Source organism: Rhipicephalus sanguineus, chromosome 1, assembly GCF_013339695.2.
Source record: "Rhipicephalus sanguineus isolate Rsan-2018 chromosome 1, BIME_Rsan_1.4, whole genome shotgun sequence".
Taxonomy (NCBI): Eukaryota; Metazoa; Arthropoda; class Arachnida; order Ixodida; family Ixodidae; genus Rhipicephalus; species Rhipicephalus sanguineus.
Window position 1 is genome coordinate 290,796,587 of NC_051176.1, and position 15,116 is coordinate 290,811,702.

The 15,116-nt window shown below is 48.0% G+C and overlaps 1 protein-coding gene across 6 annotated transcripts in view; it reads right to left on the minus strand.

The window, feature by feature from the left end:
* Positions 1-15,116, minus strand: part of LOC119379251 (uncharacterized) — a 168,989-nt gene that overhangs the window by 91,998 nt on the left and 61,875 nt on the right. For all 6 annotated transcript variants that reach the window (XR_007414842.1, XM_037648499.2, XM_049411916.1 and 3 more), the window contains exons 5-6: positions 12,948-13,065; positions 12,325-12,419 (exon numbers count right to left, since the gene is read on the minus strand). Coding sequence is in view for 5 of the 6 variants with exons in the window: in XM_037648499.2 (XP_037504427.1) it covers positions 12,325-12,419; positions 12,948-13,065 (213 nt within the window). In the remaining variant the exon portion in view is untranslated. The remainder of the gene's footprint in view (positions 1-12,324; positions 12,420-12,947; positions 13,066-15,116) is intronic.

Below are 15,116 nucleotides of genomic sequence, written 5' to 3' on the forward strand. Positions count from 1 at the left end.
CACTGTTGTGGCAGCCCACGACACAAGAATATTTCCGACCTCACGTCCACTTCCGTGGGGTCGCTTCTGCCATCGCGGAAATGCGCAGCTTCGCACAGCAAGCCTCTTGGTTCAACGTGCCGAGCTGACGGCCTCCCCGTTCCCAGCACCGACAGAAGAACGCGTGCACATATGCGCTACCGCTACCGTGAAAGGGGCTGAGTCAGCCACGCCTAAGCTCCAGAGCTTTCCGACAGAACCGCAGCGCGGCCAGCGCAGCGCTGTCGTCGCGCCGCAAACTTGAGCTTGGGTTCCCTATACGAAATTACCTTTTTAAGGCAATAGCGACTAAGTGCAGTCGGCCAGCGTTAGAGTGTTCATAAATGCTCAAGCGAAAAACGTAGGACCGACGGGCCGCTGTCTGAGATTATTGTAACATAAGATCGCTAACGAGAGGCTCACCTCCTAATCTTTCTTTACATTGCCGAGAATGCCGAAGTTCGATGAATGCACAGTTTTGTATCGGCACAGGAATGAAGAAACGCGTGCAATGATTGAGGCATGGCATATCGATAGCAGTGATAGCGCATGCATGAGTTAATCGTCGATTAACTTGCATAAGAAGAAATCATATGCCTTAACAGTTATCTGTCGTGCAGACCCCCATGCGTGCCGGATTGATAGGTTCGCCTATTGCACGGGCATGCGCAGATAAGATTTCGTTTCTTTTTTCTTTTTTCGCCATTGTGCGCCTTTGCAGTTGTTAGTCTCGGCACGCGATAATGCGTATACTGCTCAACTGCTACATCCGATGCATGTCGACTCGGTAATACCGACACTGTACTGTGTTAATCCTTTCGCATTTCACGTGTAGAGATACATACAGATGCATCCGGATGTGTGCAGTATTTACGGCGTAAGAATAGTCAAGTGGCGACGTGTTCTTTTCGTATCGTGGTCCCGATATCACGGCACCAACAAGCAGCAGGTAAGCTAACAGCCGGCTCGCTCGGCGTACACACTTTTCCCATAGTGCTCTGCGCGCCCGCGCGCTCTGGGATTGCTTGAGAAAAGGTCTATTGCGGCTGCTCCAACCAGGAGTGATGCTTTTATTAATGAGATGACATTTTAAAAAAAGCAACCAAAAAATTCGAATTGGAACCCTAGCACTCACGAGCTCGAAAGGGCAGGGCCTTTTAGGGGGTATTTACTGCAAAGGGATACAAACCCAGATGTGCTGGTGGAAGGAATGAAGAAAAAGCTCTTCTGGATGAAGATACATGGATAAAGTATAGTATTTGAGGAAAATTGTCAACGCGTTCCCACAGTTCACATGCTCTTCCATAGACGCGAAGCACGGAAAATTCGATATTGTTCCATTTATCTATTGCTAGAGATCCTTGATTTCATTCCGCGATGTCCAGAAACAGAAGTGAGACATTTTAGCGGTACGCGTGTGGTTATTACTGAACACTGCTTTCATTAGCACCATTGTTATGTTTGCCGCTCATAAGTCGATCCTGCAGACGGGACGGCGCGGCACGGTACGTCGTACAAAGCTTCTTTCTCGGCTCTCCCCCTGCCTGGTCTTTTCACTGGGCAATTATCAACGGAAAGCAAACGGCTTCCATTGGGGCAGCTCGCTCCCACGCTGGCGCCCACGAGTTCCGAGTACGCGACCGTTCTCAGAGGTCGGCTTCGGGATTATAGCCCGAACGGGTGGGAAAATGAGGAGAGCAAGCATCTCCTGCTTGACCCCCAAGCGCTTTAGGCGCGCCGACGGCAAAGAAGGGTTGAGACGCAACAATGCACGGTCCGAACGCGGGAACGCGGGGACACGCAAATTGTCTTCCCGGAACAGTCTTGACTACCGTCACCGGGGGTTAGACTCGATGAGCGTGAGAAACTGCGCGAATGCCTCAGGTGTGCGATACAGATGTATTGCAACCGTGGGAACTCCTGAGAGCGTGGGTAAAGAGAGAGCCATGATGAGAAAGAGTGCCAAAACGCCTGTCTGCACTGTAAAAGACACTGCTGTCGAGATTAGGGACAGCCCGGTAGGGAGTGGCTTAATCTGAGAATGAACGGACTGGATAAGGGAATGTCGAGGCGGACCACCAGTGGCCACCTCCCCTTTTCTTTCTTTACCGCAAGGTACTTAAGACTGGACGGAATTCGTTTCCCTTCAGTCTAGGCTGTAATCACTAAACTGATCGATCAGTAAGACTCCGTACGATGCAACTTTCGTCTGGGCCGTAACCACTTGGTGGTCGAACAGTGAGACTCGGTTCTTCGTATGTAGTAACAGTGTTCTAGGCTCTAACTTAAGAAAAGTTAAGTAGAAGAGTAAGACGCTGTTGATGTCTATGTTATCATCAGTGTGCTTCGGCAAAATGTACATATGACTGTAAATATTTCGCTGCAATATACCTTCAAGTTTTCATTACCTCCAAAAAAAAAAAAAAAAAAAAACATAACTGGCGCAGTCTGACAGGGATCGGCGAGCTCTACAGCACCATACACTGGACCAGCCCTGAGAAGACCGAGGAGCAAGGCATCCAACAGCCACCAGCGGCAACGTCGAGACGATCCCACAGCAGTCAACTCCGGCGCCGTGGAGGAGATCCAGGAACGACAGAGCATTCAGCAAAGGGTGAGCAGGATTTCTTGCGTCTTTCTCAGGTTGGCATGGCAGTTTATGTGTAGAGCACATGGTGAGAACACGCGGAGGTGCTGAAACAATGGAGTTTAATGGAGATGAAGGTGCGAGTGTAGCGGAAGTGGATCGGAATCGAGAGCCATCAAATAATGGTAGTCTAAATTCTGATAAATCAAATGAGGCGAGAGTGCCTACTCAGACGCAAGAATCGATGCAGCAGGCATCTCAGGTTTTGCCGAATTCAAGTGAAAAGAGAATGCTCGAACTTGAAATTCAAAGGCTCAATCTCCAGATTGAGTACGAAAAGCTATTGCAAACTAGAATGAACGCGGAACGTCTCAGTGGCACGTTGTCCAACTCTGGGTCGGAGACGGGTGATCAGAGGCGACGGTGTTTCGATTCTGTCCAGCAATGTGCAAAAGTGCTGAAAGGGTTTCGCCTGCCGAGTGACGCGGATGTGCCATTATGGTTTGAGGAAGTAGAAAAGCTGTTTACTACTTACCAAGTACCGTATGAGAGTCGCGTGCATTTGGTTATACCAGCACTAACGGAACGAGTTCGTTACTTACTGCGTAACCTCAACCCTGAAGAGAGTGCAGATTACGAGGCAGTTAAAGCAGCAGTGCTGACGGAACTGAAGCTTTCTCCGGCAGAGTATCTGCAGAGGTTTGAACGAGCAGTAAAGCGGAAGGAAGAGACGTGGGCGCAGTTCGCGTCGCGTGTGAGAACTTATTTCTCATACTACCTTCAAGTGAGAGAGGCCGACACGGTAGAAGTGATGGTCGAACTCATGGTTGCTGACCGTATAAAATCGGGACTAAGTACGGAGGGTCTGGAGTATGTGAGATTAAGGGAAGGCGAGGGATGGCTTAGGCCAACTGAGATCGCTAAAGTGCTCCAGACTTTCGAGCAAGCGAAAGGGAAAGGGCGTGCTTCAAAGCAACCAGCGGTAGAAATGGGGCAAAAGCCGGCGACACGAGTTGAGAAAGGCGCTCTGAAGTGCCACTTATGTCACGGCTCAGGCCATTTCGCTAAAGAGTGCCCGAAGGCTAGTGATAAGGAGAGCAACCCGAAGAAGGCTACCGAGCCAAAGCGGAAGGTCCAGAAGGTAATTTTAACCCACGAGACGGAAATTGAAATACCCAATGGAGTCCTTAGCGCAAAGGTGAAGTCTCTGAAACACGAGGGCGAAGGCACAAATAAAGTGCAGTTAATTCCTGTATCATGTGCAGGTACAGCCGCAGATGCGATTTTGGATACAGGGAGTGAAGTAACTGTCATTCGGGAGAGTCTGCTTCCGCGTAGTCTAATAGAGCCGTGTGGCACGGTAAGATTGGTGTCTGCTTTTGGTAAAACGATCGAGGCAAGGCTAGCTACGTTGCCGGTAAAATTAAATAGCCCGCGAGTGGTGACGCAGCCTCAGAGCGTCGACCTACTCTGCGCGTTAACTGATGAGCTCGTCGAAGGCACAGATTGTTTGTTGACCGAAGAAGATTGGAAACTTTTGTTGAAGGCCAGCAGCCCTCTGGCACCCTGTCGAGCACCGGCCGAGCCTGCTCATGAGGCAGAACAAGCAGTAGAGAAACCAAAAGTAGTGGCCTGCAATCTTACCTTGGAGGAAAAAGACGTTTCCGGGGAGGATGAGCAAATTGTGGAATATGCTCCACAACCAACCACTATAAAGCGGGAAGAGCTAGTGCTAACGAGCGAGAAGGTTGCTCACCTTGATGCTGACGCGCAGGCGGAAGTACAGGCGGTGTTCCAAAGACATTGCACACTCTTTGACGGCACCCCGGGTATAGCGAAGGTAGACGAACATAAGATAGAAATAGAACCGGGCCACCAGCCAAAAAAGGTGTTTCCTTATCGGGTGCCGGAACTATTAAAGAAGGAAGTCAGCCGGCAAGTTGACGAACTGTTGGCTTCGAAGTTGATCTACCCCACGGAGAGTGAGTTCGCACACCCGGTAGTATGCGTCGGAAAGAAAGATGGGACTATCCGCATGTGTGTGGACTATAGGGCGTTAAATGCTGTCACCAAAGTGGATGCGTTCCCTATGATGAATCCTCAGGAATTGATTTTCCGAGTAGGCAGAGCGCAGTTCATCACGGTAGTGGACCTTAGGCGCGGGTACTGGCAGGTACCGATGGAAGAGAAGAGTCAGAAATTCACCGCGTTTGTAACGCACGAGGGTCAGTACACATGGAAAGTGATGCCTTTCGGGCTAAAAAATTCCACGGCAACCTTTCAAAGAATGGTGAATAAACTCTTGGCTCAACATCAAATGTATGCCACGGCATACCTTGATGATATTGCTATTTTTTCTAGTACTTGGGAGGAGCACCTAAAGCATCTCGACATTATTCTTAAGGTCTTAGATAAGGCGGGACTGAAAGCCAGTCCGGAGAAGTGTCAGGTTGCGCAATCCCACATACATTACCTGGGGCATATTGTCGGTTCAGGGACACATGCACCAGACCCTGAAAAAATAGCAGCGATTAAGAACCTGGTACCACCGCGCACCTAAAAGGAACTACGCAGCCTGTTAGGACTTTGTGGCTACTATCGCGAGTACGTCCGAGGATACACAGAGGTGACGAGCCCGCTCACGCTGTTAACAAAGAAAGCGGTACCTAATAAGATACCCTGGCCGGAGGAAGCCCAGACGGCATTTGAGATTCTCAAACAATCTTTGTGCGAGGCCGTGGCGCTTAACACTCCAGAGCCATCTCAGCCCTACTGGCTTTTCACAGACGCATCAGCTACGGCGGCGGGAGCATGTTTGGCGCAAATGTCAGCCGAGGGGCAAGAGAAGCCTATCGCCTTTGCAAGCCACCGTTTCTCACCGACCCAGATGCGCTGGTCGACCATTGAGAGGGAAGCGTTCGCAATAATATGGGCCTTAAAGAAGTTTGACTACTGGCTTTTTGGTGCCATAGTAAACGTCGTTTCCGACCACAATCCGCTGTCGTACCTTACAACTTCGACTCCGCACGGGGCGAAATTGACAAGATGGGCGCTGGCGTTGCAGCGATATCATGTGTCAGTACAACATCGGAAGGGCGTATGTCACGGTAATGCGGATGCATTATCAAGGCTCCAGAATAGTTTATGGAAGCCATCAGAATAACAGTGCCATGCCAACTGGGGGGGACGTGAATGTTCCTGCCCACTTGCTGCTGTATATTGTGGACTGTGTGATTGTGAATTCAAGAAACAGACACTAGTGATCATACTGCTTGAAGCAGCAATGGTGTGTTTGATTGTTTAGCATGTACTTGTTTACATTTCTTGTATTCTCTTGTCGTGTTGTCTCGCAATTGTGTTTGATGTTTGTGTAGACTGTTGTATGGTTAGAAAGTCCAGTGACCTAATCGCGGCAGTGATTTATCGTACCACTGAGCGTAGAACAGCCCAGCGTACTCTTTAGGGGGGACGTGTTATGTTTGCCGCTCATAAGTCGATCCTGCAGACGGGACGGCGCGGCACGGTACGTCGTACAAAGCTTCTTTCTCGGCTCTCCCCCTGCCTGGTCTTTTCGCTGGGCAATTATCAACGGAAAGCAAACGGCTTCCATTGGGGCAGCTCGCTCCCACGCTGGCGCCCACGAGTTCCGAGTACGCGACCGTTCTCAGAGGTCGGCTTCGGGATTATAGCCCGAACGGGTGGGAAAATGAGGAGAGCAAGCATCTCCTGCTTGACCCCCAAGCGCTTTAGGCGCGCCGACGGCAAAGAAGGGTTGAGACGCAACAATGCACGGTCCGAACGCGGGAACGCGGGGACACGCAAATTGTCTTCCCGGAACAGTCTTGACTACCGTCACCGGGGGTTAGACTCGATGAGCGTGAGAAACTGCGCGAATGCCTCAGGTGTGCGATACAGATGTATTGCAACCGTGGGAACTCCTGAGAGCGTGGGTAAAGAGAGAGCCATGATGAGAAAGAGTGCCAAAACGCCTGTCTGCACTGTAAAAGACACTGCTGTCGAGATTAGGGACAGCCCGGTAGGGAGTGGCTTAATCTGAGAATGAACGGACTGGATAAGGGAATGTCGAGGCGGACCACCAGTGGCCACCTCCCCTTTTCTTTCTTTACCGCAAGGTACTTAAGACTGGACGGAATTCGTTTCCCTTCAGTCTAGGCTGTAATCACTAAACTGATCGATCAGTAAGACTCCGTACGATGCAACTTTCGTCTGGGCCGTAACCACTTGGTGGTCGAACAGTGAGACTCGGTTCTTCGTATGTAGTAACAGTGTTCTAGGCTCTAACTTAAGAAAAGTTAAGTAGAAGAGTAAGACGCTGTTGATGTCTATGTTATCATCAGTGTGCTTCGGCAAAATGTACATATGACTGTAAATATTTCGCTGCAATATACCTTCAAGTTTTTATTACCTCCAACCTGCCTCCTGCTTCATCGACGTCGATCATCTCCTTGACGGGACTTCAATCCACATCAAGGAGAAAACGAACAAAGGAAAAACATAACTACCATGCAACGCTTGAAACGAGCTATCAACAGCGCTTCTGGAACACGCGACGTCAGCCGATTAATCACCACCACACTTTCACGCTGCCGATTAGCCTACATCACGAGCACCTGCAGAGAGCCCATTTTGCTGTCGAGCCGACTTGTGCAACAGAAGCTGTGTTGGCACCGTGCATGGCATCATGGCTTACTCGGCACGCATGCGCGAGTGCTGTTTATTAAGCGGAATAATTCTTGGTCCATCGTAACTTTGACGGCCCCAAGATCAAGGTGCATGTTCTGACACGCCAGCGTAGCGAGTGCCGGTGATTGACGGCCCCAAACCCAAAACTCTGGCGAAGTTTGCTGCAACTTTCATCGATATTATCAGGATGGCACAGTAAATACAATTTGGCACCCTCTGGCGTGACTGGCACAGGAGTGGAATCACTGCTTTTCTGGAGCATCAAAAATTTCCATTTTGGAGCACTTTGGAGCAGGTAATTTTGCATCTGGTAGCACCCTGGAGCAGCTCATTTCATTCTGGGGTACATTGGAGAAGCAAGTTGCATTTACATTCAAACACCTGGATGATTATGGAGCTCTTATCAAGAGCTAGATGAGTATCTCGATTCATTGCAAATCTGATGAAGGAAATGCTCTCCGGAGCACTCATTAGTTAACTCAATTATGCAAAAATAAGAGCACCATACAGTATCGTTCTTGGCCAAAAAACTCTGTAGGAAAAGGGTTAAAGTAAATATAATTAGTGATTTTCTGCACGTTCCTTGATTCCAATCTCAAAAGTGATGCTTCACCTCAATGCAAATGCAGAGATGTGTGAAAATCTCGCATCAAATATGTATATTATGGTTCGTATTGTTCAATACAACACTTATTACAATTGCTTCATTTGTAAAGAAATATGGTGTTCAATCATCTTTTTAAGCGATTGTCGTGCCGAGTTAGAGATACACCTATTTTGGCATTTCTATAGCCACGGCCGCTCGATGAAAGACACGCGGTGTGGCCTGCCGCGTCGCGGCGCAGGCAATGGGCGGGAGCGGGGAAGCGGGGTTGACACTTGTCGCCGCATTTCGCTAGGAGGGCGCCAGTAGTAGGGGAGGGCTCCACGCGATGCACAGGTGAGAAGGAGCGCGCGTTAAGCGGGTATGTCGAGGTAGTGGTTGGTTTTCTCCACATGAATTGCTCGCACTGAGTGTCACTCAAGACAGTTTGCGCATGTGTCATATTTTATAGGTTAGGCAAAATGCCGCGTAACTGTTGTGTGCCGTTGTGTTCCACGAGTGCATCGAAGGACCCGCAAATACGCTACTGTGAGTTTCCCAGTAACGCAGAACGCAGGGCAGCATGGCTGCGAAACATTTCCCGTGAAGGACCCGGCAGGAAGGGAACAGTATGGCAGCCTAATGACAGGTCCCTGGTGTGCGCCTTGCATTTTGCGGAGCAGGACTACAAGAAGACCGAGAAGTTGAGGATACTTTTGCCAACGTCTGTGCCGACAGTGTTCCCCGGTTATCCAAGCTACATGAGCACGAGGAGCACGCCTGCTCCGAGGAAGAAGCGGCCACGCTCCGAAATAGAAGCCGATAATGCGCAGTCGCGTGCCGAGTGCTCGGGCAGTGCTGCTTCGAAATAGTCGTTTTGTCATTAGCCAAAATGGCTCGTCAAGTGACAGCACTGAAGCCATGACGCCCAACAACTTTGAACTAGGGAATGAAACGTGTGTGGAAATGGCATCATTTTCAAATGCATCATGTCAAACTACATTCGACCTTGTTAAACTGACAGAAGAAGCTAAAAAAACGCGCTGCTTCCAAGCGAAGATCGCTCATATGAAAGGAGCACTGCAGGCCCTTTAAGAAAAAGTGGCTGAGGAGCGCGCGCAGTGTTATGAAAATAACGCGGACATTGCCTGTTTTATGAAGGTGCTCAATGGTGCTGCGCAAGGTGACAAGACTGCCGAGTTCGTTAGAAATCAAGTCCGCAATTTCTCGACGAAAAAGCCCCACTACAGCGACGTCATTCTAAGGGAATGTGTAATTTGGAAGGCATGCTTCAACAAAAGTTATAAGCATGCAAGGTCCAGAAATATCTTTCAGCTCCCTTGTCGCTCAACGCTCCAGAAATATGTAGGCCATTTAGCAGGTGGAATCGGCGTCACTTCGTTGATAAAGGAGCGGATGTGCATCGAATTCAAGGGTCTCACTGTAGAGCAAGAAGCGTTCTACTCCCTGATCGTTGACGAGATGGCCATACAGCAGAGGATCATATACGACCGACAAGTCGACAAACTTTTTGGCTTCGTTGACCATGGTGAAGAAGAGCACTCAACAGCGGTACCCCAAGTGACAAACCGATTACTATGTTTTGTAATAAGAGGCTTGTCAACATGATATATTATTCCTGTCAGATATTTTTCACGAGATGTCTGAAAGGTGACCAGCTGTTCTCTATGACCATGGAAGTGCTGAAAGTGGACTTGCGGGGTGGACGACCACGCCATGGAAGTCTGCAAAGGTTTCATCAGAAAGCTCTTACGAACGCTTCTTGCCAACTGGGCAGGAAATGTTAATATGTCTGTTGAGCGTCTCGTACGCTTGGCGCAAAAACCTCTGACCAGGAAAGTGCTGCTCCTGTGATTCCAATAACACAGTGATCCTTTTTCCACACACGTGAAATAAAGCAACTATGACTCTCCTGATGTTCACAATGCTTTTGTTTCTAAGGTGCGAGCAATAGTCATTCCGGAAATACAACTTCACCTGTCAGTGAGTGACTCCTTTTGATAAAATAACTGTAGCAGAAACATACATTATCGAGGGTGAACAGCGCAATGGGAACAAAACAGAGAAAATGGGACGCGAAAAATCGCAACTCGCACGAGCAACCACTTCAGATAAAACTAACACCTGCTATATTTAGGTTGAAGCATCACCGGCGCACATTCGGTAGTACGATTACCAACATAGTTAACGCTATAGCAAGTTTATTGTAACCCTTTAAAAACTAACAAGCGCATAGCAGTTGCGCTGTCAAGCCGCGATACGCCACAATAATTCCGGCGCTCTCGCTTTCGGTCTCCCCAGAGGCGCCCCCACTGGTGGCGCCGCGGCGGCAGCCAGGAGCACTAGGCGCGCGACGCAGTATCCGCTCCACGCGGCAGGCCGCACCATGTGTTTTTCATCGAGCAGCCGTGGTATATCACTAATGCATAGCCTACGATAGAGCACTGCACGGGCCCGGGCCGGCCTGAAAGCCCAGGCCCGGCCCGCGGGCCGGGTAAGGGGTTCTTGGATCGGGCCCGGGCCGGGCTCGGGCCCTTGATCTTCGGGCTCGGGTCGGGCTCGGGCCTGAGCCAGGCCCGTATTAGGCCCGGGTCTCATACGTATAGGTATAATTGCGTGTGTACGTTGTGTGGCTTTGTTTTTGTTGTTTTGTGGGGTTTAACTTCCCGAAGCGACCCAGACTATATGAGACGCCGTCGTTGAGGGCTCCGGGTAATTTAAAACACCTGGAGTGCATTGGTGTGCACAGAAATTGCACAGTACAAGACGTCTACAATTTTGCTCCATCGGTATGCTACTCCGGATTTCAAGAAACGCCTAATATAAGCTTCCGCCATTATAGTGAGTGAAAGACGTTCTTGGGTACCGTGTAAGGAAAGAAACGGTAAACTGCCTAGATTAGTGTATATAAGATGTACGCGTTGGTATCTAGAGAAACATTCCGAGTATGCAGCTACGCTCGCATGCCCGTAGACTGGCCAACACGACTTGTGGGTCATTAATATATCAGGTGCTGTTTTTCGTGCATTTTAAGTGCAAGATGCGGAGCGACTCTTAACCCAGGGCAAACGCCGTTGTTGATTTTCCCATTACTAGTTGTGATGCGCCAGACCATAGAGACACTCGTTTCCCCGAGTGGCGGTGGCGGTGACTCGGGGAAGAAGGGTGGGACAAAGAACGTTGTTGTTTTGAACATGAAAACGTAGTGTAGGTTGGGTGCAGTTGCCTGCTGAGGCGTCAACACGACAGCTTTAATTTATGTAACGCTGCCCAGCCTGGCGTATTCCTCCCAGAAGCAGCTAGAGCACGTTTTTTTTTTTCATTGCATTGTGCAATAGATGAAGTTTGCAGGAGACTTGCTACTTTTACTCAACAGCCCTAGCTCGTATGCAGTTGATGTAGACTCAACCTAAAAATTTCTGCCATGCGTTTTTCTCCACTTTATGCAGGTATTATATTTTGTAGTTGTTCTTTGAAATGCAAAAATGAGATTGCGTGGTTAGCACTGCGTGCGTACATGAAATAGCCAGCTATGACTAATTATATTTTATATTGCCCTGCAATCATTTCGCAAAAGTGTTACGTGCGTAATTCACCGAAAGTATGCACAGTACCACTGAAAGTCGTGACACTGAAAGTCGTGACACTGAAAGAAGTTCCTAAAACAATCTAGAAAATATCTTGTGTGCGGCAGGTATCTTCACAATAACCGAAGGATGGACAGTGCCTCCTTTATGCTCAAGGCATAACTAGCTGAAACGGGCCGGGCCGGGCCCAAACCTTTCGGGCCCGGGCCGGGGACGGGCCACATTTAAGAACACCGGGCCGGGCTCGGGCGGGCCGGAGCATGGCGTTTGCGGGCTGGGCCGGGCCCGGGCAGGAAAAATCGGACCGTGCAGTGCTCTAGCCTACGAGATAGCAGATTTGCTGGCCACCTTTTTTCTGCACCTGGCGCATGCTGAAGGCAGCAAAATCCTCGTGAAGTGATAGCCGAAGGTTATACTATATGAACTAGCCTGTCCCAACCAATCACCGCAGAAGAGCAAACCTGCATGACGCCTTCACATTCCTATGTATGTTTGCTAGCAGGCACACCCTCTTGCCACATTTCTCCATCAGGGGAAGGCACTGCACTACATGTTTGGAAAAAGGTCCATTCTAGCCTTCACACAACTTTCACAAAGTCAATTTATTTGCACTGAAGGTCAGTAAGGCAAGCATGAGCATTTCATTTCTAATATATTTTGGGGGTTTTGAATCTACAAGACACGTTATAACGTAATGTTCCGGAAGCAGCACTGGCACACCAAATCAAAGCAACAAAAATACTCATTGAAGGAAGCATTACGCGTGCAACCATGCAAGCTGCACAACCTTCACAAAAGACAAGCACGCACTCATGCACCCATACCTTCCAAGGATCTGCAATTCCCCGACTGCGGGAGGGGACACTTGATGGACGAGATGGCCCTGGCTGTCGTGTAGCATTATTTGTGTCCTGAGCAGCTGTGTTTGCAAATTTGAAGCAATTGAAGAAATTAAACTGCCTATTCCTAGTCCACTGCTGAATTGAGACAACTTGTAATTGAGACGAGTTGTCTCAAGGCATCACCGCCTTGAGACAACTAGCATACAAGTCAATGTGCCACAGGTGCCGCCCACACGATTCGGCACATAAATGGCATAAAAGGCCAGTTTTAAGCAGAATCATGAAATAAAAGCATAAATCACGTGATCTTTAGAGAGTGGGCACCTTTTAGCTTAAGAAGTCTGGCTGGCATCTGTTCTTTAGCACAGCAATAAACTAAGCAATGTAATGAGTGCACAGCTGGCCTGGCACATGCAGCCACATGCAAGACAAGACCCAAATACCAAAGCACCACACAGCACCAAGGAAAAGAAAGCAATAAAAAGCCATCAGTGACAAGGCATTTTTCACAGCATTCAGTTTTCAAAGACAGCAATACAGCTTTCAAGTGCAACTATAGAAGAAAAAAAGATGCAGCCAGCAGAACCTTAGAGACAACAGCTTACACTGCAAAACTCGTGATGAGGCGCTCACAACGGGCAGGCTGGGTGGTAGCTGAGGCAACGTGCTGGAAGCAGTGACACTGCCACCAATAGCAGTAGCTGGACCTTTTGATGTAGGCCGCTGCACAGACAAAAGTATTGACGTCAGAGTGAGCTAGATGCTAAAAATCATAGCCGGGAATGAAACAGAGCTCAGGCCAAGCTAGGCTACTGTAGCAGTGCCTTCTTATTTGCAGCAGGTGGCTGAATAAAAAAAGAAAGAAACCCAATGGCACTGTTCTTATTAAAACATACCTTTAGAAGAGCTGCACTCGTACCGTAATTACACGATTGTATGTCAACCCTTTTTACCTCAATTTGAAACCTGAAGTCGGGGGTTCGACTAACAATTGAAACTGAAACTAGTGCCACCAGCAGCGGCGGGAAAAACAAGAAATCAGGGATGCTGTGGGGGGTTACATTAGGTTTGCTTTCCAACCGTACGCGTTCTTTGAAGCAAAAAAAGAACGCTTTTTTCCCCCCCTTTTCCAACTTTCACCAAACCGCTGTTTGCCATCAGGAGTGCCCTTCAATCAGCAGCGGGACCCCTGACGGCGACCAACAGTTCAGCGGACATGTGTTTGGGGGGCACAGCTAGTTGATGTAAGATCTCTTTTTGACGCGCATTTCTTTTTACTGCGTTTGGCAAGTGGGTGGGGGAGGGTGCGAATTAAAATCGTTAAAATCTGTCTTCGGGTGTCAAACTTATATCTGAGGTTCCAAAAGTTCGACTAGTACTCACCACATATTAAGAAAAATTGAGCATTTTCTTCGTGACCCTTGCACATTATTTTTAAGAATTGGAACTAGGTATGAGTGAATGTCAGTTTTTTGGTTTGAAATGAAGTGAAAGAAACCCTTGAATGGTATCAAAATTTGAATAGCAGTAGGGTGCGAGTTATAAGTGGTACAATACATTACAAGTTAAAAATTACTATACTTAGCGCATATAAGCCCATATAACACGCTTTTAAATTAAAAAAAATATGTACACTTAACCTTAAAGTGTGGCTTCGCAGCAGTGCAAATTTCCCCTGGCAGGGTCGTTTCACAGTACAGCAACCCGATGCTGCAGTGAAACCACCTTTACAGGAGGTTATGTGCTGTCAAACATACATACATTCATTCATTTCGAATACTTCGAAATCTCAAATAATATAAATTCATGTTGAAGCGAATTCGAATACTGTAATATTCGTTCGAACATTCGAAACGCCCAAATATTCGGCCATCCCTAGTATTTACTCAAATGTAACAAGTTTTTTTTTTTCCAGATTTTTGCTACATAAAGTCGCCCCTCGCGTTACAATAGAGTAAATATGGTTAAAATACCTAAAGCAACATCTACTTATTTTGTCTATACTGCTGACTTGGTAAATGCTGGCTGGTCGCCCATGGTTATGCCAGTATGGCAATTGCCATTAACCAATACAAAACAAAATACACAATAATATATGTTTATTATTGCAAGGGCCATTTCGTGACCAAAGAGCGCAAGGACATGATAACGAATGTGAACAATGGTTATGTTAAGTGGCTGTGTACGGGCCTAAAATTCCGCATGCAAAAGGCGGGTAAAACATATAGGTATTAAAATCATGAGAGAGACGTAAAATGTGTGTAGTGAGCAGTGGCGTAAATCATGAGGGGATCAGAGGGTTCCCGAGCCCCCCCTTGTGTTCAGGCTAGAGGGGACACCACTTGCAAGTGTCCCCCCCCTGGAGATTTTTTAAACACGATATTTGAATTACTTGACAGTTACAATGGACCCTGAAGCAGTTTTCTTGAAATTTTATCAACATTCTGACTTCAACATCGTTAGATCATTCACACCATAATTAAGCGACTCATTTTGTATCACGGTAGCTATTGGCTACTATATGTGAAGCCCTTGGGAAGCAACCTGAAGCCCTTCCAAAGAGCCGAAACGAAGTACGAAAGTGAGATCTGTTTTTCGTTTCAAAAGGTACTAAGAGCACGAGCTTCCTGAAGTGGCACCGATTACATCTGATGTGCCGCAGATGTCCATTATGCTGCACTTCAAAATGCAAAATAAAAAAGAATTCCCGATCATCTACCATTACATATTTGTGTCGACGATTTGTTGGAGTCCATTGACAATGAAGCAGGAAT